The following is a 24209-nucleotide window of genomic DNA, read 5'->3' as shown; positions in this document are numbered from 1 at the left end:
AACCCTTCAACTTCCCTACCGGGTTCCTCCAACTTAAAGCTACTCCACGGCATGACACAATGCCTCAGAAATGTAAATTATGCGCGCACATTTTTGACATCATGACCAACTTTTGAGTGTCCGCCGTCTTTGTGGCTGTATTGTTATGCGGTGCCAGCACTCAAGCTCATTCCTTCGCTCACTCACTCATTAGTTCGTTGGTTCTTGTTTAACAAAACTGCTCTGTCACTTTCGCTCTCTGCGCTCACTTCTTACTGTCAAGTGCATTTCACTGCGGCTTCTGAGTCTCCCACATTTCAGACATTCAAATTTCACTTAATTTTTCATAAGTTTATAATCGCGTTAGTGTCAAAAGAAAAAGGCACTTGTTTTAAAAAGCTAACAAATTTTATGCACAAAGCGGTGGAGAATTGAAAGCACTTATGTTGGATGGAAAAATGTATGCGGCGATAGGTTGTTTTTTTGGTGTTGTAATAAATATATTAATAAATTAATATACCCGTATTGTGCTGGAAGGACACTGAACAGAGTTTTTCGAAAATACTCGAGAGGGAGGACTGCTGATAAGATAGCTCAATTGATTTCCTGGGTTATGTAATTAGACCCCTCAGACTACTTTTCGGGATTCTCTGTTCTATCCGTTATTATCTGTTATGCACAGACGACTGATCAGTTAGAGACCAACTGGTTGTTAGTGAGAAATATGCTATTCTGAAAAAGGTGTTGAAACACTGAATCATCGACTGGATGGTCCATAAGACCCCATAGCGTAGTCGAAAATGAAAGTTCTATACCTCTAAACATATACTCAGAGCCTAAAATTGGTGATCAAGTTCATTAATTTCGGTCTGAACCTCGTGTTGCGCAGACATACTAGTTCTTACGTTTAATAGAAAATGAACTGGGTGACATTTTCATGTTATCGACATCATTGATGAATTGAAATTCCTTGATTCCTTCCAGAATCATTTACTCTATAGTTTTCCACAGATTCCAAAATTTAATCTTATTGTACTTTAATATAATCTGTGAACCTTTTCATTTCGTATTTTCTGAGAGAGTTTGGGTATGCTATACTTTATATAGAGTGTTGTCATTTTTTGTCATTAAAAATCTGATTTGTTTTTACTCGGAAATAAGCTCAAAAGCTCCCTAATTCCTTAAGGAAAATGCTTAAAAGTAATTCCAAAGACTTAAGCGAGAGTTTTTTGATCTATCGGGTTTCTTTAGAATTTTATAAAATGTTCATGATTTTGTTCTAAATCTATCCGGAAAACCATAACTCCGGAATCTTTTGTTTCTTTCAATATTGAAAACAAATATCAGTAAAACCTTCTGTTACATTAAATTTTCATACAAATGTTTTCTAGCACTGGAAATGAATGGGCTGGAGTTTATTGATCTTATTGTCCGATACGAAGTGGCCTTACCCTCCGTGGCTTTGCAGATTATATATTCCAAATACATAAGTACCCAACTTCAACACACTCCACTTCTTGTATACTCTTTATTGGCTTACTCTCCATAGCGTTGTCCTTCAAGTGACATATGTTCAACTTCATTCATTGCTTATTGGCACTGTTATACGAGATAAACAAACAAATACAAATGCAAAGCAAAATATTTCCACTTTTACGATTATTTTATACCATTTATGTCTGTCAAAATCTGTTTATCTGTCTGTCTGTCTGTCTGTTACAAATGTGTCAATATGTTTATCGTCTTTGCTCTCTGGTATGCTTTTCTATTTGATTATTTTTAGAGACACTTAAATTTGTTTTGTTTTGTTTTACTCCACCGATAACTGTACTGACTTGTGTCGATTTCGCATTCACTTGTTTCCGCAAATGGTTTTGGGTTTTTTATGGGCGAACAGCAGCAAACCGCAATAGCCACATAGTTAGCATCTCGAAGGTTTATGGCATTCAGCTGCCGATAGTGTACGATTGTATATGTGGCCTTTTACATATGGATACATATCTCTTGTGAATTCAATTGTGTATAAAATGTTTTGTAAATAAATATGTATATGTACAAGCATATATATTGAATATTAGCCCTGTAAGATAATCGAATTGGTCGAACGAATATGTATATGCTTCGGGAACTAAAGCAATTTCGGCAAATCCATAAAAATTGTGGCTAGTGGTTATTGTTGTTGCTGTTTTAGTGGTTAGAATTTTACACTTAACTGTTTTTAGAAATTATGCTGAGAAGACAATGCTCGGATGGTTATAAATTCGAGGACCATCGGTGGACCCGACTATCATTGGGACGAATTTTCATTATTTTCTTATTCAAAAATTGGTTTTAAGGCAAAAAATGTACTAATGCTGTTTATTCCTCCGAAACCGTACAAGTTTAGTACTAGAAATTTTTCCTACGGGTATTGTATATAATATTTAAATGGTCGGTTTATATTCGTGTAGGAGTATATGTGCAATTTGTATATATAAGAATGTGGTATATATACTGGAAAGAGGCGTGTTGGCTTTACATTTATTGTTATCACTCAGATAAGCTGATAGTAGTGGAAATAAGACAGTTCACTGACCTTTTTATGGAAAAAGTGTGGTCACATAATGTAGAAAACAAACTATTTTAAATCGCCTTCGCCTGTGCACCAATGGAACCACTAACTTGAGGTATGAAGAAGCTTCACAAATATCTCCGAAAATAAACTCAATTTTTTTAAATGACTATATAACCGCCTAATAGATTAAGATCGAGTCCATGATGAAGCTTTCGAAAGTTGAGTTCATTACAAAACAAATGGAAACGCCACTCCATATCGCTATCTCAACTAGTTCAGATTTGAATACTTTCTAAATCGGCTAGCCAAGCCGATTTAATAAAGAAACCCAGTGCTCAGCTCAACATACATCTCCTCGACCTACTTAAAAGTACTCGAATTAGAAGGTACACTCGTCGTCATTTGGGAACCACACTGATCCTTACCGCGATACTCTTCACCTAACCTCTTCGCCCTTAACCTAGAGGGTACATTTTCATTCAAGTGATGAATTGAGAGGACTTCAGTGAGGTTCTCGAACTGGTCAATCAAGTTATCCGTCATGATTCTTTGTGTGTATCAGTAATAGAGTTTTTTCTTTCGTCGAAGCGAAAGCGGACGCCAGCAACAATATTTTAATAGCACCAAAATTCGGAAACGGATACACAGCAGTAACTATATAAAGCATATATGCAAACAAACCAGCCTTCGCAAGCCATCAAAGACTCCATTGGTTCTGTAAAACTGTATGTACACACATATTTCCATACAAACACTACTCTCAAGCACTTACGAGATTGCACTCAGGACGCACTCGTCAAGTGTCAAATGCGTCACATCCGCTTCCGACTGTATTGCAATCGCTGACGCCAGACGGAAGGGTGCAATTGGCTATGCAGTTTAAAAATGGCTGCTTTTATGTGCAACAACAGTGATTGACAATGCAGTGATGGGGCAACAGAAGAGCAAAAAGTCAGTTTGGATAAAATATTAAAGTGGGACCAAGGAAGCACCTTACTACAGAGACAGGAAGGAAATAAGCAAACTGTTATTAGTATGCATACCATAACTACCAGATACATAGAATGTACGAGTATACGTATGTATAACAGATGTTAATATTAAAGTTATTTACAAAAACTTCTCCATTAACTCCACCTCCATTTATGTATAATAACCACAAAATCCCTACGAGCCCAACCACCTGGCATTGCCGCCAGAAATCTATACCATAATATCAGTCTTCCAGCAATTATCCAGCTAATTGACTATTCATGTACCGCTGGCATGCCATTAAACTTCACCAACCTCAGCATGGCACCTGCCTATGCCGGAAGTCTCCATCTCCATCGCTTTGGCAATGCCGAAGGCATTGGCTTTCAATGGCGCAAATTCATTGTTCGAACATTCAAACCATCCTGTCTTTACATACCCACACAAACATAGCAACTCAGTTGCATAACTGACTAAATATCGGAAATTAAGCGGTTATTGTTAGAGCCAAGCGGAAACTGATAACCTGCAGTCACTAACTGGCAGCGGAAACTAGCAAAAACAAAGTATTGGTAAACAGCTGCAAGTTGCTTCTACTTCAATTAACTACATTGGGCATATTTCTATGTGTAGAGCGATTTGATTTATGAAAGCAATTTTTGAGGTGCCTAACAAATTATGTATGTATTGAAAAGAATGTACCAAATTTTTTTTCTGGCAGTGATACCCATTTTGTAGGCTTTCTATAATTTTTATTTTATTTAATTTAATTTTATTTTATTTTATTTTATTTTATTTTATTTTATTTTATTTTATTTTATTTTATTTTATTTTATTTTATTTCATTTTATTTTATTTTATTTTATTTTATTTTATTTTATTTTATTTTATTTTATTTTATTTTATTTTATTTTATTTTAATTTATTTTATTTCATTTCATTTCATTTCATTTTATTTCATTTCATTTCATTTCATTTCATTTCATTTTATTTTATTTTATTTTATATTATATTATATTATATTATTTTATTTTATTTTATTTTATTTTATTTTATTTTATTTTATTTTATTTTATTTTATTTTATTTCATTTCATTTCATTTCATTTCAGTTCATTTTATTTTATTTTATTTTATTTTATTTTATTTTATTTTATATTATTTTATTTTATTTTATTTTATTTTATTCTATTTTATTTTATTTTATTTTATTTTATTTTATTTTATTTTATTTTATTTTATTTTATTTTATTTTATTTTATTTTATTTTATTTTATTTTATTTTATTTTATTTTATTTTATTTTATTTTATTTTATTTTATTTTATTTTATTTTATTTTATTTTATTTTATTTTATTTTATTTTATTTTATTTTATTTTATTTTATTTTATTTTATTATATTTTATTTTATTTTATTTTATTTTATTTTGTTTTGTTTTATTTTATTTTATTTTATTTTATTTTATTTTATTTTATTTTATTTATTTTACCTTAGTAGCCTCTCTGTAAGCTTTGTTTAATTTCTCATATTAAAATATTTCAGTTGAATTTAATTACTTCTTTGCATTTTCCCTCATTAGCGCAGCCTTTTTCATTAATTTTCGCATTTACTTTTATATATAGTTTTATTTTATTTAATATATATTTTTTAAACTTTAATATATTATATTTATATCATATCTGAGGAACCCTGTACTGCAACTGGCAATGCAGTTTTTGCTTTTGTTTACATTCGCAAATTGTAATGAAAACGCGAAATCAATTATTGTTTATTCGGAAGTGTAATATCGCCTGAATTTTACTAATATTAAAGTGTAATATTAATTTTAAATAAATTTAAATCATTTAAAAACATTATTTTGTGAATATCGCTTGTGAAAGACGTACTAAAACAAATTATTTGTATCAAACGACAATTCAGTGCGTGCGTGCGCTGCTTTTGCTAATGTTCGTAATTTGCTAATATTTGTCGGAAAAATGCATCAAAAGTGTGTCGAAGTATAAAAGAATTTAAATATAATATTAAAAAGTGTTAATTATCGAAAGAAAAAGTATTTTTATTGATTTTTATCATTTGTGAAAATTTGCCTGCAATTGAATGCAAGGAAACGAACATGTTTGTGCTTGTTTCAGGTGAGTCGGCATAGAAGTGTATTTATTGTTTTTGTCTTTATGAATGTTTTGCGACGTTAGAAATGTTGTTTTTTTTTCAAATTTAGTGTTTTAATTGATAATATTTTATAAATTGTCGCTTTAAAATATCATAGTATCGAATTTAATTAATTCAAGCTGAATTATTGGGCCTATTTTATTTTTACTATTTTTTTTTTTTTGTAAAAAATGTGTTTCCTCATGAAACTAACTGCTGTACAAATGTAAAGTCAACGAATATTTGTTTAAGCAAATAATTTAAATCATGTACATATATGCCAAAACTATTTCGATTATTTACTCAGACTGTAATTAGTTATTCGAAGCAACAGCAAATATTGACATACATATTTTTTTAAATAGAGAATAACTGCATATAATTAACTAATAAAACATTTAGTTTGCACAAAGTTTAATAGGAAATGCTATGCGATACAGCTAATGAAAATTAAAAAACCAGACCGAATGCAAGTTTGTGTAGGGATTGAAACTAATGCCTCGTTGACTTTGTAAAATTTAATAATAATCTCCTTTAAACTTTAACTTCTAATCGTTTTTTATCGGGTTATCATTTTATATTGAATTTGTATAAAATGTATTAGTATTTTTAAATTTTTTTTGCGGAATTGCTTGATTAAAATACTGTAGAAATACCCTTGTTTTTAGCCTCTGAAACCCACCTAACCTCTTAATCCTAAATAATGTTTTTGTCTTTGAAATTTTTTGAAGAAAAACCCATTACTATATTATTTACTATGAAATTTTTGATTCTCATTGAAAACTTCATATTCGAAGTTATAGATCAAGTTTAAAGAAATTACGTAGAATTTATAATATACGGATATTATACTACCAAGCAAGAATCTCGGCCTAAACTTCATCGAGGGTATACCATAGGCGCACATTATTACATTTTTCAATATTTCTTTGACATATGGCAGTAATATGTATATTTGTAATTTTTCACTACTTTTCTCTCAGTTTTCCATGCATGAGGGACCTACATATGCAACTTTTTGCTAATTTTATTTTTTTTTTTTGCAAAAATGGCAATATGCCACTGAAAGTTTATGCTCGCATAAAGCAGCTATGCAAATCGTAAAAAACTATAGAAAACGCGCGACGCACAAATTTATGCATCGTAAAATTTACTTTAATTTATAGCGCAGCATGATGACTGCTCTGTAGCTGGAAAGACATGCGTGAAAATATGTAATCACATATGAATATGTTGGAATATGTGCTGCTCTCAACATGCTGCGTTATTGAATTTCATAAATTTTACAAAATTGATTGCAAAATAGGAAAAAGAATTTGAAATTTTTTTTGGGTTTCTCGTTCATTTAAATTTGTAGTTTTTTTCTTGTTTACGGGCCGAATACTCATACATTATATTCATTAAATTATTCTTTTAAAATATATCGATTTTGGGTTTTTTCCCAAATGGAATTTACAAAGAGATCTTCCATTTTACAGTTCAATTTATACCAAATTAGAGGCTTCAAATTTGATTCGGCTTAAAAATTTAATAGTACCGAAATATCACTTAAAATCTTATCTTACGTAAAAATAACTTAAATTCAAACACAATTTTCTCAAGTAGCTAGAGATTTCCAATATTCAGTTTTCATATCCTAAGTCAAATTCTATATTTTATATATGTATGGTCTACAACTTTGCTTCCGCCGTTTTCCAATAGATGTCAAGGTGGTGTCACTGGTCGATTAAATCTATTAAATCGTTTTATATCGATCTTGGACATTTTGCTTTTCTTTTTTAATTCTAAGAAAAGTGCGGCTGAGGCTCATCGATTGCTTTCGGATACGTACGGTGAGGCTGTTCTAAGTAAAAGAACATGTCGCATGAAAGACAATGCTCGGCCTCACGTCGCAAAGGTGGTCAAAAAATATTTGGAGACGCTGAAATGGGAGATCTTACCCCACCCGCCGTATTCTCCAGACGTTACTCCATCTGACTACCACTTGTTCCGATCGATGGCATACGGTCTAGCTAACGAGCACTTCAGTTCTTATGAAGAAGTCAAAAATTGGATTCATACTTGGATCGACTCGAAAGATGAGGAGTTCTTTCGTCACGGAATACATATGCTACCAGAAAGATGGTCAAAAGTAGTATCCAGCGACGGCCAATATTTTGAATAACGTTTCAGTAACCGGTTTTATACAATAAAGTCTTAAATTTACAAAAAAAAACGGCAGAAGCAATGTTGTAGAGCAATACATCAAATATTAAGTCGAACAATTTCAAGAATTAATGCGCCATGCTATATTTTTAAATTCATTATATACTCAATCCACCAACTAACTAAACTCTAAGATTATACTAAAGCACGCTACTTTATTTAGAATGTCTTGGCAATATAGTTGAACATGAAATATTTTGAAAAGCTAGTAATAAAAGCACGCATAACTTTAACAACAACCAAAGTGCACAGCAACCTTGCCACACGCTTTATTGTTAGTGTTTTTGTTACCTTGCACTCTCATAAAGTATATGCCGTTTAACGCAGTGACCTCACATAAATACTTGCACTTGCACAACAACCGAAGAAATATGCAACATGCACACACGCACCTATACATATGCACACGCTCTTACTTCTTCATATATGTATATGTGTTGTCGCCGGTTCAAAGGCAGTCAGCAAATTTAATGCTGCTCGTAATGCGGCCGCTGAGTGTCAAGGATATTCGTAGTACCGTATAACACTAAGTTGCAGCGACAATATTTTGCTCATATTCTTGTTGTTGCAAGATTAGTGTATATTGGCAGCGGCAGCATCTTTACGACGCCACCACACTCCTCCAATGTCAAGCTGCAAAAGACATATTCTAAATAATATGAGTGTGTGCTTGCGTATAAGTTAGTTTACCTATATTTGGGTTACGTATACGCCATGGCAACACTTTGGGTTTTCTATGGTATGTACACCTTCAGCTGTTTAAATTGTCTTTGCTAGCGTGTTGAGACGTTGGCGACACTGTGAAAATTTATTGCATTGTTTTGTTACACAAGCAGCCAGAATAAATATGTACGTGTGTGCTTGTGTGTGCCATGCGTGCATAGTATATGTAATCATAACAAACACCTTGGCATTAAAGTCAAAAACCAAGCCAACGAGCTGGAATGTCACCGCGTTGACAGCAAATTCGTAGTTACCAAAAGTGAGTTATGTTGCATAGCCTAAGTAGCAGGCAATCCAGCAATAAAATAAGTATGTGAGCTATTGCATGTAGAGCTTATAAGATGTATGATGTATAACTTTTGCCTGAGACTATGGTGACAGAGCAAATGAGTGAGATTATTGATGTGTTTTTCGAAGTTTATAAAGTGATCGGGTAGAACCTAAAGTGATTTATGCTTTTATTGAGAGATAAAGTAAACGTTGACGGCAAAGATTCAGATGAAGACAGAGATAGAGATAGAGATAGAGATAGAGATAGAGATAGAGATAGAGATAGAGATAGAGATAGAGATAGAGATAGAGATAGAGATAGAGATAGAGATAGAGATAGAGATAGAGATAGAGATAGAGATAGAGATAGATATAGAGATAGAGATAGAGATAGAGATAGAGATAGAGATAGAGATAGAGATAGAGATAGAGATAGAGATAGAGATAGAGATAGAGATAGAGATAGAGATAGAGATAGAGATAGAGATAGAGATAGAGATAGAGATAGAGATAGAGATAGAGATAGAGATAGAGATAGAGATAGAGATAGAGATAGAGATAGAGATAGAGATAGAGATAGAGATAGAGATAGAGATAGAGATAGAGATAGAGATAGAGATAGAGATAGAGATAGAGATAGAGATAGAGATAGAGATAGAAATGAAAATCGAAATTTAGGAAGATATAACGTTTAAGGTAAAAATTTGACAACTCACAACTGACAGATGTTTGAAAACTGACATCCGTTTGACAACGTTAACAGTTACCGTCTGACTTCTGTCCGACAGATGCCACCTGCTTCGGTTGGCAGCTTCTATTTCCACTCTATATGACATCTATTTGACAGCTTACAACTGACATCAGTGAACAAAAAGAAAATCAATCCAGGCTGCTTTTACCAATTGGTATGGTTTTTCAGAAAGGATTTCGCAAATGTTTATACTTGTGGTTTTCAATCAATTTCAAATTTTAAACTTTTCAAAACTCTTTTTCGTAGCACGAATATATATTTTATAATTTTGTTTCACTTTGTTTATGTATTTATAAAAGTTGGTTGGTTAACTAAAAAAAAAAACATTGTTTACCACACAAAAGCTAACCATTCGGTTATTTAATAGTGAGTTTGAGCCGCTTAAGCGCAATGCCACAAAAAAATTAAATAGTAATATCTGGCATTAACAGCTTAGTAACGCCTTACAACGGTACTAAAATCACCAAAGCTTACGCACACATGCTCATGGATACACATAATACACATGAATAAATGAAAACATTTTAATCTATGTTCTTAGCCGTCCGCTAGCTCTCTCGCACGCTTGTTCGTGTGAATATTACATTTTAGTACGCGCCTGGGTGCGTTTATGTTGATGTCTCCCCAGTGCACCTTGAAAATTAACTACCACAGCTTTATGTATCAACAAACAGCAGTCGGCAGCTCGTAACAGTTTGTGTGTACATACATATGTAAGCTGCATGCTTATGTTGCCGTAATGTCTCGGCTCGAATGAGCGCTTTGTTAATTGTAGGATTATTTAATTTTTCATGTAAAATGTAGAAAATTACCTTTCATGTCGTAAATTCAGTTTGACATTGCGCTGAGGAAGTGGAGTATGAGAAATTGGGATGATTTTGTTTGTCTTTCATTTGTTGTAAAGGATTTCTTGTACATAGATTTTATACAATTTTCTTTGTTTCTTGTCCACTGGGAGCCGGAAACGCGCTATATAATTTTTCTTAAGTGTCAAGGGAGGTTTAAAATTGATGTGATGCTAGAAATAAAATTCCACTTTTTAATGCCATAAAGTGTGGCAGCGTTGGACGGCCAGTATAGTCGAGTCATTGGATATTGTGTGGGTTTGATCCGACTTGGTCGGCATAAAATTTAAAAATATTGAAAAGTATTTTTTTCTTTTATTTGATTATCTGTCTTATTTGTCTTTGTTTGGTATTAGCCTACAAATATCTAAAAATAGCACGTAATCGCAATCACTTCGGCATTCTGTTGCCTACATTTTGGCGCAATATTAAAAAAAAAATATGTGGTTTGAAGAAAGAATTATTTGTAATAACATTTAAACGCATATTTTTGGACTGAAAATGTATTAATATTGTCTGGAGGTGTCCATCAAAATTCTTGAATGTTCTTAGTAATTACTGGAATTACGAAAAAAGTATACAAAACAGTATTTAATATTTAATGGCAAATATATATGTTGAGGTGCGGGAAAATTGCTATCAGTTTGGTTTTCTGTAGAGGTATGTAGCCATACTTTTTTTAATACTTGGTATACGTCTAGCGTAGTACAATGTCTAATCTGTAAAATCAGCTCAAGAACATAAAAAATACTAATAATTGTCAATGTTATGACATTTTACGCAAACCATCCGCACCGCATCCGAAATCGATTGAAACTCTTTCCGAAATGCAAATCACCGCAGCGACGTTTTCGGAAAAACATGATTTCGAGATTGTCGCGTTTAAAGTTTTAAGTAGACTTTTGTCTAGTGTAGCGGAACAAGATCCAAAACTCTATAACTTCCCTTCCACTGCTTAAATCTCTATAAATTCTCGAAATTTTAGATAGCATTCTTAAGAACGTATACTTTAAGATAAAAGAATAAAAAATCGATTTTTTTACCGACTTCAACATATATAACCCCTTAACTTATTAGGCTTCTTATTATTAGTTTTAAAAAATTTTTATGAGCAAATTGTGGAATCAAAGGGTTCTATCCACACACATACTTAGCTGATAGATGTTCCGTTTTCCGTAGAACTCTATAAAACTCTAAAATATAAGTGCATTAATATCCTCTCTTTGCAAATCTCTAACTTCCGATACACTGTTTTCAATTCTAAAGTGAATAAAACGAATTTTATGCAAATAACTTCATTGCTGATAACATGACATTACACATGTTGGCTATCTAGATGCCAACAGAAATATTGTTTAATAGCTCACGTAAATTAAAAGTGGTACATTGTTCGCAAATGACATTCAATTTACTTTTCGTCGACATGGACAAAGCAACCTAGTAGGGAATTTATAAATGGCTTATGCTATTCAGATTTTCACCACATGTTTAATTCAGTATATTCACCTCAGTATCTATACTACCAGGATTCAATATTTTAGAAAGAAGAGTAAATAGATTAGAGTAAGAAATGTGCTAAATGCTAAAATACTTTCATACAAAAAATAATAATATAGAGAATATTTTAAAAGGGATACCTTAGAACCATGGAAATTGGGCGAATTTAATCAGACTCAAAGGCCTTATTAATATATATTTGATGGCTTTAAACTTCTCATTTGTAAAATATATAAACTTCACATCCGAACTCTAGAGTTCTACAGATTGACGCACTAAAGAGATATGCGAGGAGGTTCCATACATATACCAGACTGCCATGGGAGCTAAGATCATATCTATAACTCTATTTGCCGAAGCAATAATGTTTCTTAGATCGGAAAGGAAGTTCTATAGACTGAAAACTACCTTAATAAGGTATACAGAGTAGTTATATAGTCCATATCATAGCATATAGATCATTGGTCTTGAACTCATTCTAAAATTCCTTTAAACATAATTTTAACTGGACGACTAATGACTCCCGTTTATATCTGTTTCGTTTTTTTTTTTTTTTTTGTAAACAGAGTAGGTTAGTTAGACCCCTTTGTTCTCAAACGAATTTATAATCCAATTTGAGCATTATTTCTACCGAATCTAACTTTAACTAAAAGCGGAGAGTGTTTTTCTGCCCAATTTCTTTTAATTAACTATTATCTAGGGTACACCTTGTTTATAAAAAATCCGAAATACGTTTTGATAGTTCAAATTTCCTACAGGCCACCTATGTCATAATCCAAACTCTTTATCTCCGACAACATGCTTCATCAGTAAGCGATATGCTTAACAATTTCCATGCAATCTCGACTCTGCGTATAAACTCAGAGAATCGTCCGTCATGCGTTTGCCTTGTGGCAACCTTATCCTTATGGCAACTGCATAGCTCATTTCCTTCTCACATGAAAATCCACATTATGAGCTGGTAGCTAGTGTAGCCGAAGCTGTGGCAGCTACGGCACATACAAAAGCAATATATTTATTGTGGTAGAATTGCATAAGCATCGCTTCCGTAGCGAGACGTTTGCGGTGTAGCAATCACGACCAAGGTAAATACGGTCATCAACAACATTGTTGCGAACAGCAGCATTCAACACGACACAATGCCCGTCACACCAACGGTAGTTGTTATTGTGCTGATATTGCCATTTCCTTGTGGTAATGCAAGCAGTTAAAAAGCAAATGTCAGACAGTTTATGGCATGATGAAGGAAATCAAAGTCGTTACTGGTCCAACTAATCTCTGGCCGTTAACTCGTTTTGTGAGCCAAATATAAATGAGGCCAATGAAGTGAAAACACGCTAGCACACAAGGTGGGGAGGGCTGAAGAAGGAGATAACATTGTAAAAGCGGCTCGCAATAATGACTGCAGCGGATACAGTAGTTGTTGGTGTTTGTGTGTATATGTATATAGATTAGTAGATAAAAGTAACTACACTTAAATTGTAGAAAAATAATTCCAAAAACTAGTTGGCTATTAAATACCGTTACACTATGTTATACAGCTATGCATAGTCCTTAAAGGTATATAAGTTTATATGCATTCTACTCAATATTTGCAGAAACGTCTGTCTATATAAATGGATGGTTATATATAAATATTTGCCATAACCACCACCTTCGACCCGCATATTTGTTGTTAATTAAACGCATAGTCATCAGTATAAATATAAGCAACTATGTCTACATATGTATTTGTATGTATTTACATAGATGCAATTGTATTTGTGTTTGTATTTGTATTTGCTCTAGCGCTATTTGCCGCCATCGTTAGTCAACACAAATGGCCAGATAATCGGCAAATTCAGCGTGAATATTTTCACACGCGGACATATTTAACTATAAGCCGAAATATCGATCGCAAGATGCATATCAGTGTATGCCATGCTCAGCTTAAGTTTTATTTTGATCTAAAATTTAATATAATTTTTTAATTCGTGCTTGGTTTTGACTAAATATAGGCAATATTTAAACAGCACGTAATATATCGCTGAGTACTGAAAACTTAATTTTTCTTTCAAAATCTATATTTTTGGCTTATTCGATAGTTTATACTTTAAAAAATATCCTATGAAATCGTATCTTGAATAGTTTTTGAATGGCAGCGTTCTAAAGATCGATCGCTCGCAGGTATAAACCGCGATAGTCGAATCTATAAACGCGCTTTTCTCGAAACGACATTTCTCAAAATTGTTGACTTCATAACTCAACGAGAAATTTACCGATCGACATCAAATTGAAACTGAATATTCTTGAATTTATTTACTATACAATTATCTACGATCGCTATTCGATGCAGTTCCCGCTAGTGGAAGCCGAGGAAGAGGGAGACCTCCACTCCGATGGAAGGACCAGGTGGAGAGGGACCTAGCTTCGCTTGGTATAACCAATTGGCGCCAAACTGCCAGAAGGAGGGATACGTGGCGCGCTGTTTTGGACTCGGCTATAACCGGGTAAGCGGTGTCTACGCCAGTCAAGAAGAGAATTATCTACGACCTTTGCGATTGGTTGAAAATTGTCAATTTGACATTAAAAAAATTAAAATTTTTTACGTAAAAAATACACTTTTTTCAGAACTACGTCATTTTGTAAATTATTGATATTTTTTAAAAATCATAGGTCATTGAATAGGAAATACCTTCATCTTTGATAACCTCTTTGAATTGTTTGTTTCACCTACTCATTCGGCTGGAATGATGTCAGCGGTTGGGGAACTTTTTTTGAGACACCTCCAAAGTATGTGATGTCTTCGTCATTTTTCCATATTAAAAAAAAATCTTAAAATATACCTTATTATGTCTAAAAAGCTTCTAAGCATTCGATAGAGTACTTTCTTTTAAAATATTCACGAAAATCGCATAATTTTTCATGAATTACAGTGGTATAGCCCCTTAAACTTATTGAATTATTTGGTTTTATTTATTTTAATTGTTTATTTTTTATCATTTTAAATTATTTAACCTGAGTGAATAAACTCTCTTAATAAATTTGTCTTTATTATAGACTTCACGAATTCTTTTCAGGGGGCTTTCAAAGAGTCTTTATTGTTTGCCCTTATTTTAAAATATTTTCGAATCTTACTTTCCTTGGCATATTTTTATTAATACCAGAAAGGTGTTTCCCGAAATGTTGAAGTTAGCTTGTATTAGATATATATATAGAGCTCGGGTGAACATTGGCGGGGCAGGAACGAAACAACTTCACGCCTAGTTACACTACTAAGGCAAATATTGACAAACACTTTTTTGTGATTTTTTATCTCAAATATCGATTAAGCAATTTTATTCAAACCTTCTATACATTATTGAGCATAGTCTTGACTATGTTCTGTAAATTTTTCATGCAAAAATATTAAACCATTAGCCCGTGACAGAGCTTTCCCTAGGACGTCTTGAAAAAAAAAAAACAATTTGCTCACTGTAACACTGTAACTCGGCCTGAAATTATCCGAAAATGAAAAACCATAAAAATTTAGTTAAATTATAAACAAATCTTCCCCCCAACGTTCTCTGATTATTATTATTTTTTATTCAAACATTTTTGGCGGCCATCTAAAATGTGAACAGTTATTTTCGACTAAAATTTCCGTCATTTTCAGGGTGGGAAACACCCTTAATGTTAAAAAAAATTTTACTAAACATATGGGGGAGGTATTTTATGTGAAGAAAATGTGTACCAAGTTTGAAATGAATCCGTCGAGTAGTTTTCAAATGGCAGTGAACACGGACTTCAAAAAAGCAGTTTTGAGAAAAACGCGTTTAAAGCCGTAGCTGTTAGAGTTAGAGCGTTAAAGGCCCCGAGACTAATTCAACAATAACTTCAAGAATATTGCTTAGATCGGATTAAAATTTTGAGGACATATTCTTGAAATGTTAAACAATAAGATAAAACACATTTTTCGAAAGTGAAAACCCAGACCCCTCCCTTAAGAAAATAGCGATAGCAGCAACACTAAAAAATATTAATATCATCAAAAAAAAATTAAAAGCATTTCCATTAGGATGTTAACAGAAAAATGTATCATCATTTTTAAAATCAAGTCCTAGTTTTCATCGTAATATTAGTAGAAACTTAAATAAATTGCCGAGCAAGTAGCCTGGGGACACCTACCTCTCATCTATTAAACACTTAATGGTTTTGCATAATTTCTTAAAACATTTTTAAATCCATTAACTAAATTTAATTCTCAAATTTACTCTCCACTTATTTACTTTGATTGCTTAGAAGTAAAAAATAATAATAATTTCCACCAAAAAAGTCGATACTTCCATTAAACTCTATATTGAATTCAATTATTATCTCCAAAGCACTCAAAATACAAGCATAAAATTTTCATTAATCCAATGAGTCTTTTAAAATGTTACCAAATATTCTTAGGCATGAAAATAGCAAAATTTTAAATGAACACACAGATAATTTAAGTCACTTAAGCCGAAAGTAAGCACAACGAAAAATGTCTATGCAAATTCGGTTACTTTAATTTGAGCCAACAATCCAATTGGAAATGTGATGCGTGTGTGAATGAGTGTGTGTATGGGTGTGCGTGTGTAACAGACGCCTAATAGCTTAGCAAACAGACGACAAACGGCATAAATAGCAAATGGCGCAATATTTAAGCGGCATTACCAAGTCGCCGAAGACGACGACAATTGTCTGTCTATTTGGCCAGCCAGTCTTACCTACCATACAATAAAACATACATCTATGCATAACAAGTGTGTCTGAGTGTGAGTATGTGTGTATGGTGGCACTTAGAGACGGTCTGCGAGTCATTGGCATGGCACAATTGAAGCTGAGACACAGCTGCTCTGCGACACCCAACACAGCACCGTTAGTCACTTGGCTAGTCATGGCACATTTGAATTTTGCTTATATACCGTTATATAGCTGTGTGTACCGTTAGTTGTGCGCCATTTGACGCCTCAGGCGCCGTGTCCAATGCGCATTGTAGATTCTTGCTTTATGCCGCTGTCTTTACTTATCTGTCTATCTGGGTGTATGTATGTGTCTCCCTGTGTATTTCAGTGTGTGTATGCGGCCATCCTTCTGACCATTTTGGTAATTACTTTTTTGCGGTTTGAATTTTGGCAGATTTACATTGGGGCTTTGGTGTTCTTTCCATCTTCAGCTTTTCGGCCACTCTTTCTCTCCTCGCCATCATGTTTGGCAGTTCGTGTCTGTCCGTGGCATATGCTTTGTGGTATTATTTTTGAAATATAATTGCGTCACTAATTTTTGATTTTTGCTGTTTTTTTACTTTTACATTTTTTTTTTGTTTTTGCTCAACCACGACTCCACTGCAGCATGAAGGTCATTACAATGGTTTAAGCTTCAAGTTTAATCTGTAAATTTAAATAGTAAAAGTGAATAAAATATATGGAATGAGAGAGCGTAAAATTAAAAAAGGAAAGTTTGAGCAATTTTTGGTGTTTTGTTTTTGGGGGATAAAGCAATTCCCCACTTTGTGACTGATATGACTGATATGATATTATATATGTATGTACATCTTCGGAATAAATAGAGAACATAACCTCACATTGTATTATCTGTTGGATTTCCATCATCATATATGTCCCCTCTCTTGGTCTCTCTTACCTCAGGTATTAAGATTTTTCTTTAGTTATGAAAATTTCTAATTATCTTCCTGTCTATAGTCTTTTCAAAGCCTTCGTACTCTCCTTTTCCAGTTCCAGTGAAGTTTCATCCTGCTTTTTCCTCAACTCTCATCTAATGAGAGTTCCAGGCCTTCTTTATGTGTGCTGAGAGAGAGGTCAAACATTCTAAGAAAATACTTTGCGTTATAAGAATATTCACCTCGTCGAATTATTCCTACAGGGTATCTACTGCCTAGATACATATTTACGTATATGTGTATTTGTTCCCACCTTCATACATATTCATGCTGCCAAGGGCATTAAATCATTTAATTTTTGCGGTTATAAACTTTTAATAGGATTCGTTTTTTTTTTGCTCCAGCCAATCATTTGCTCTCAAGCACTAAGTGATCTGCCAAGCGTTGATATTGGATTTGCGACTGCTTCTTTATACTCATTCTATGCTTCTTCTTTCCTTTATATTTACTTAGACTTTCATTAGACTTTTTCGCTGCCTATTGTTCGGCGTTTACTCCCACCTGGCATTTTGTTTGCTTTTTTCTCAGAAACTTTGACATTAATGCGGATTTTCTATCGTTTTTTTTCGTTTTTTTTTTGTGTCTGTTTGCTTTGCAGCAGAGCTTACGGCTTATGTAGATACTTAAGTTGCTTCATTTACCTATGCATATGTATAAGTAAGTATGAATTTGAGTTAAAGCATAATATGTCTACGACTTAATTGGCTTTTATGTTTTTGGTCGACCTAGTAATTTCAATATAAGTACTTAAGTGCAAATTTAAAATTTTATTTATTACTGCTACCATGCATTTTCCTTAATTCCTGGTACTATTACCATATTTCATTAATTTTTTGAAATCTGCTAAGAGATTTTTATAAAGGTTTCATAATATATAATGGAAAAACATTTCCCATTAGCTTATTTACCTTCTTCATCTGCTGAATTCGCGCTTGAATTAAGAGAGATTTAAGATTTAAATTGAATTGAGAGAGCTTAAACATAGAGTAAGCGTTGAACATCAAACCTTAAAATGGTTTCGATTTTTAGCCTATCCCTTTTCTATATATAAATCATCAACTCCTACTCATCTAATATACTATAGTCGAAGTAAATGAAACGTAAATTTTATTAGGTTCATTTACGAGAAGGATCGTAAGTCATATCTTATAAGTTTTCTAGATTTCGTATATCAGATATTTTCTCTTAATCTGACGCTAATCCAGTGGTATTATTAGGTCTACAACTTTTTCCAATAGATGTCTCTAGGGTCAAGCACTGGTCGATTAAATCCATTAAATCGTTTTATATCGATCTTGGACATTTGTATCAACATTAACCCAACAAAATATTTGTTGAGATCTGTTTTCATCCCAAATTTATTCTCAACTGAAAATGTCACTGTTTGAGCCGAATTCTCGACAATTGCGGGAAATTTTGCTTTTCTTTTTTAATTCTAAGAAGATCGGCTGAGGCTCATCGAATTCTTTCGGATATGTACGGTGAGGCTGTCCTAAGTGAAAGAACATGTCGCGAATGGTTTTAACGTTTTAAGAATGGTGAATATGAAGTCGAATACCGGCATGGGGATGGAGGAGAGAATATTTTCGTAGATGCTGAATTGGAAGCATTACTAGACTGAAACCATCACAGGAGATCGATACCGAACCCAATTGATGCGTCTGAGCCGAGCACTAAAAGAAAAACGGTAACTGTACGAGGAAAAACACGATAAAGTCATTCTCCAACATGACAATGCTCGGCCTCACGTCGCAAAGGTCGCTATATCTCTTCCAGTTCTTCATATTGTTATTTTCCATTTTCAGTTTTGTTTCGTCCTGCTTTCCTCCTCAACTTTTGATTAATGCTAACTGCAGCTTTAGTTATGCGGAGTTTCTCAGTTAGTATTGATGAACGGTGTGCTCAAACAGAGAGCTTATGTAGCTTTGATTGGGTTATTTCACTCTTTACTTATGATATGATCGGAGTTCATTATCAAGATTAAGCTTTCGCCCAAATTAAAAAAGATACCATTCAAATTATATTCTAATCTTCTACTAATAAAAAAATGTCGCGCTCAGGGAGATGGTGTAAGCTTCAGCTGATTAATTACCATCACAATTCTATCACTACCAATGACTTTAGTAAGATTTTCCATAGGTCAGAAATATATGCTTTGTTCCTAAAAGCTTTCAGCGGACATGGTCATCGGAGTTAGCAAAAATTTGTGGCAGGTCGCAAACCTAAGCTAATACTTGGTTCTAGTCATTGTCACACATAAATCTAACACCAATCTATTTGACCACCTACCGGATACCGCTTTAACTAATCATTGCCCACATAAATACCGAAAATGAAATAAAATGAATAATATATGTCACACTGGCGCATAAACCGTAGAAAATGAATATTTGCAGGTGTGGGAGTGGCAATAAAGTCGTCATTTCATTGCCACAGTCGGTTGAGCACACTCCTCCACCAGCCAGCAGCACTCCACCGCGTGACAATCGTCATCCTCAGCATCAGCACCAGCACCCAGCACAATTCCAACTGTCGGCTGTGATGACACATTTAATTACCCAACAAGTTAATGATCTGCTGATGTGCATATTTTTACGGCGCATTTCACACGCTAATCCCCCAACCACGCACCATGTATGTATGTTAAGCAACCACTATTTACCCTCGTGTTCTTGTTGATGGCAGCATTTAAGAGCGTTTCGTTTCGCTTTGATTCGTTTGCATTTATTTCTTCGCCTTCGTCTTTGTTTGTTTTCTTCGAAAAGTGTGCGGCCCATAAAATTCATTATATTGCAAATCGTATATTCATATACCTACATACATATACTATACTACATAAGTATTTATTCATTTCAATTCAATTTTGCTGCGTCATGTTATCGGTGCCACGTGGCGTATGAGCAATACTCTGTGAATTTCTCGTAAATGTTATTGATATGCTATGCCGTCTTAATTTTGATTATCATTGTGTATAAACATTTGTTTTGTACTTTTGATGAAGTCTATATGTAAAACATTGGATATTCAATAACTGAAGTAAAAGAGCTAGATTAGCAGAGAGAGGAATGAAATATATGTACTATAGTTGAACTATTAATATTTATAGTGTAGGCGCTGCTATAATATTTAATATAAAATTAGAGGTTCTACATCTTTAAATACCACTTCACGATCCAACTAAAATGATGGTGATTTTCGCTTGTTCACATGACTGTCTCTACATTTCCACAGACTAAGTCGTTCCTTGATGTAACCCACTTTAATTTATTTAAGATAACAGCTCATTACTGGTCGAGTGACGTTTCTCCAAATAATTTCCTGTAAATAATATTGAAGTTCTATTAAAGTTTTTAAAATAGACTTAATATTTTGTAAACGAAAAGAAAGGCCATATCAATATGATAGGCGATTTAATCAATATATAGTAGCTGGGGCTTGAAAAGTAGATATTCATTCATTCCTATCATTGAAATAAATGTTTCACAGCTGAAATATCACCAGTATGGTTAAAGTCGTAAACAACTTCCCAAAAAGTAGTAAACAACTTCCCAAAAATAGCCCTAATTGATATGAATTAACTAGAATGAAGAGCATGTTTCCTAAAATTACATGTACGCAAACAACTTTAACTTCAAATTAAATTCTAAGGATTTTGACTAAAATTGAAACACCTCGGCTAGTCGAAGCAGTCTAAGTGATTCTCTGCAGTCATGGAGATCTACCTCTTGACCTAACCTAGTATAAACTGTGGCAATTTAATGAAATGGTCAAAATATTCGCAAAGTTAATTCGGGAATTGCTTGCCATTTTTTTAAATAGCTTGTCTGGACGTCATGGAGGGTTTGTCCTATATCATTCCATCTTTTCCAGAATAAGCAGCCTTATTTCATCAATAAAGAGCTGAATTTCGGATTTCAACTCGTAAAGCTGGTTCTTCACATAAAGCGTTAGATTAAGCGTAAGGGGTAATCAGAGACACGAAAAAATTATAATTTTTGAGAACTATGTATTAAATCATGTTATTTTACAAAAGTAATAATATGGCATTAATACACAATCTTTTGAATTCAATTGAATAAGAAAAAATAGTTTTATAAATAGATAATCCAGGGCTTGATCGGCCTCAGATTTTTTTTTCTAGATTTGCGCGAAAAAATCAACGTTAATTGGTCGAAAATCGAATTTTTTGCAAAACAAAAAAAGCTTCGATCAGGCCCAGGATTATTATGTATTCTAACAGCTGTCTAATTTCATTCAATTCTACTAAGCGGTTTTCAAATTACAGTTGTTTCCAGTTCAAAGAACATAATTTTGAGTAAAACGCATTTAAAGTTTCACCCAAGCTTTTTGGAGTGCCGGAGAGCTCTTTGTTATTTGTCGGATAACTCGAAAAGTAATATCGGACTTCAACTTCAAATTTTCAGAGAATATTTTTAAGATATTACACTTAACGAATATGCAAAAAAACAAAAACATGTTTTTTTTTTTTGAAAATACTGACTACCCCTAACCCCTTAATGTCACTTTATATGTATGTTAACTGGCAGTGTCACTCCATATGATTTGGGCATCAAAAGTTAATCCATCGTGATCCGTGATGCATCGTCTTAATTTATTAATATTGAAATAAAGAACTCTATCTTAAGTAATCTTTCCTGAACAAAATCGTGCATGACTAGTTTCCATAGGTTTTTTTTTCCAAATTGCCTTATATTTGTATATGACTATCTTTATTAGCAAAACTGTAAATAAAGATTTGATGCATAGGACTCAGTTCTTAGGCGACATTAATAGCTATCACCCTTAAGTGGTATTTTATATTTATATAATGTTCTTCTGACCGTCTTAACTCTATTGATTTTTTTTTATTTTTGGTTGTTGGTACCATCATTCATTTTACGATCTTTTGCTAGAACAAACATAATTTATCTTGGCACATTACACAATTTTGCCTTGTTTCGCTATTATTCACTTATATTCAAAATTTTGGCTATAATTCCTGAACAAATTGTATCAATTATCGACTGCACTAAAACTATTGAAGCAAAAATATGGACCATGTCTCACAAAATCGCACAATATTAACAACGGCATTATATGAAATATTGCTGTATTTAATCTTTCGCTCCTAAAGACATATCTACAAGCTGGTACTAAACCCTAATTAACTGCTAGCTATTAATTAAGATAAGACGCACATAAAATATTGCTGTGTTAGACGAAAAACCAAAGAAAATTAAGCGTTTTATATTTTTGTGTTTGCTAAAGCAACACTTTTACATGTACAGTAAGAGAAGCCTTACAGATTTATTTGTCTATCAGCAATTTTTGCGGTTTATATATACATATATACATATGTATTATTATCTCTCACATTGAATTTATTTTATCGGCATTTTTGTATTGAAAATTTCTTGTCTTCATGCTCTCTGACTTGCCGAGTTGTTTTACATAGAAGCCTCGTTACGCCGCATAACCTTTATGCAATCAATACAATTTGGCCTGTCATTTGTCACTCGACCAATTGTAGAATGGTTTCTTCGAACAAAACATAGATTATTGATGGCAAATGATTTCCCATTTGAAGCGAATGTGAGTGTGTGAAAGAGTGTATTTAATTTGTATGTGGGTGTCTCCAACTATTTTTATTTTCTATTTTGCTATATAAGAATGAGTATTTCTTGAAAAAAGCAAACTCATACTCTTTTTTCGTATATTTCTCTAATTTTTGTTGCTGTTGTTTTTGTATTTATTTATTTATTTTTCTCTTCTATTTTATCTAGGCAGCACATCGAATCCCGATGCTAAGCGCCTCTACGACGATCTCCTCAGCAACTATAACAAATTGGTGCGTCCCGTTGTCAATGTGACTGACGCTCTAACTGTACGCATCAAGCTGAAGCTATCACAATTGATTGATGTCAATTTGAAAAATCAAATCATGACAACCAATTTGTGGGTGGAACAAACCTGGTATGATTACAAACTCCAATGGGAGCCGAAAGAGTATGGCGGTGTTGAAATGTTGCATGTACCCTCGGATCATATATGGCGGCCGGATATTGTGTTATATAATAAGTAAGTACTCGTAGTAGTAGTTGTAGTAGTTGTAGTAGTTTAGCATTAACAAAAAACCTTCTTAAACACACGCAGACACCCAGATGTGTGTGACTCAGTGAAATATCATCACACCCAACTCGCATATATCACAATCATCAGCCGCATCAGCATGAGTGAGCGACAAGCGGCAGCGCGTGTATTGTAGCAGTAACAGTAAAAAAATAATTGTTGTTGTTGTTGTTGCTGTTGCTGTTCCGTTAAAAACCTCGGCGATGACACAAAAAGTACGCTGACATTTGTAACTTTCGGGTTTTTTATGTTCTCATACTCATTTGTGTTGTTGCTGTTGGCAGTTTCGGTACTGCTGCTGTTGCTATGCACTGCCATTGTCATCGCTTCTTCTGCTCATCACTGCGGTGGTTTGATTTATTTCAATCGAAGCGTGTCTTATTTATTGTTTCCTTTATTTTGGCAAATATTCTATGAAATCTCTCATTTCCGTTTCTAATTTTATGTAGACTCATGCAAAGCACATA

The 24209-nt window shown here is 33.4% G+C and overlaps 1 protein-coding gene across 3 annotated transcripts in view; it reads left to right on the top strand.

Annotated features, from left to right (window-relative positions):
* LOC105210656 (acetylcholine receptor subunit alpha-like) overlaps window positions 1-24209 on the top strand; it is a 321573-nt gene that overhangs the window by 221713 nt on the left and 75651 nt on the right. For 2 of the 3 annotated variants that reach the window (XM_054231051.1, XM_054231050.1), the window contains exon 4: window positions 23397-23691. In XM_054231051.1, the coding sequence (XP_054087026.1) occupies window positions 23397-23691 (295 nt within the window). Of the gene's footprint in view, window positions 1-5258; window positions 5639-23396; window positions 23692-24209 lie in introns of those variants that run through there. The other variant, XM_029039252.2, reaches the window with a different exon arrangement.

This window comes from Zeugodacus cucurbitae, chromosome 5 (genome assembly GCF_028554725.1).
Source record: "Zeugodacus cucurbitae isolate PBARC_wt_2022May chromosome 5, idZeuCucr1.2, whole genome shotgun sequence".
In the NCBI taxonomy this organism is placed as follows: Eukaryota; Metazoa; Arthropoda; class Insecta; order Diptera; family Tephritidae; genus Zeugodacus; species Zeugodacus cucurbitae.
Note: the sequence above shows the minus strand (reverse complement) of the source record. Positions and strands in the feature narration are given on the sequence as shown.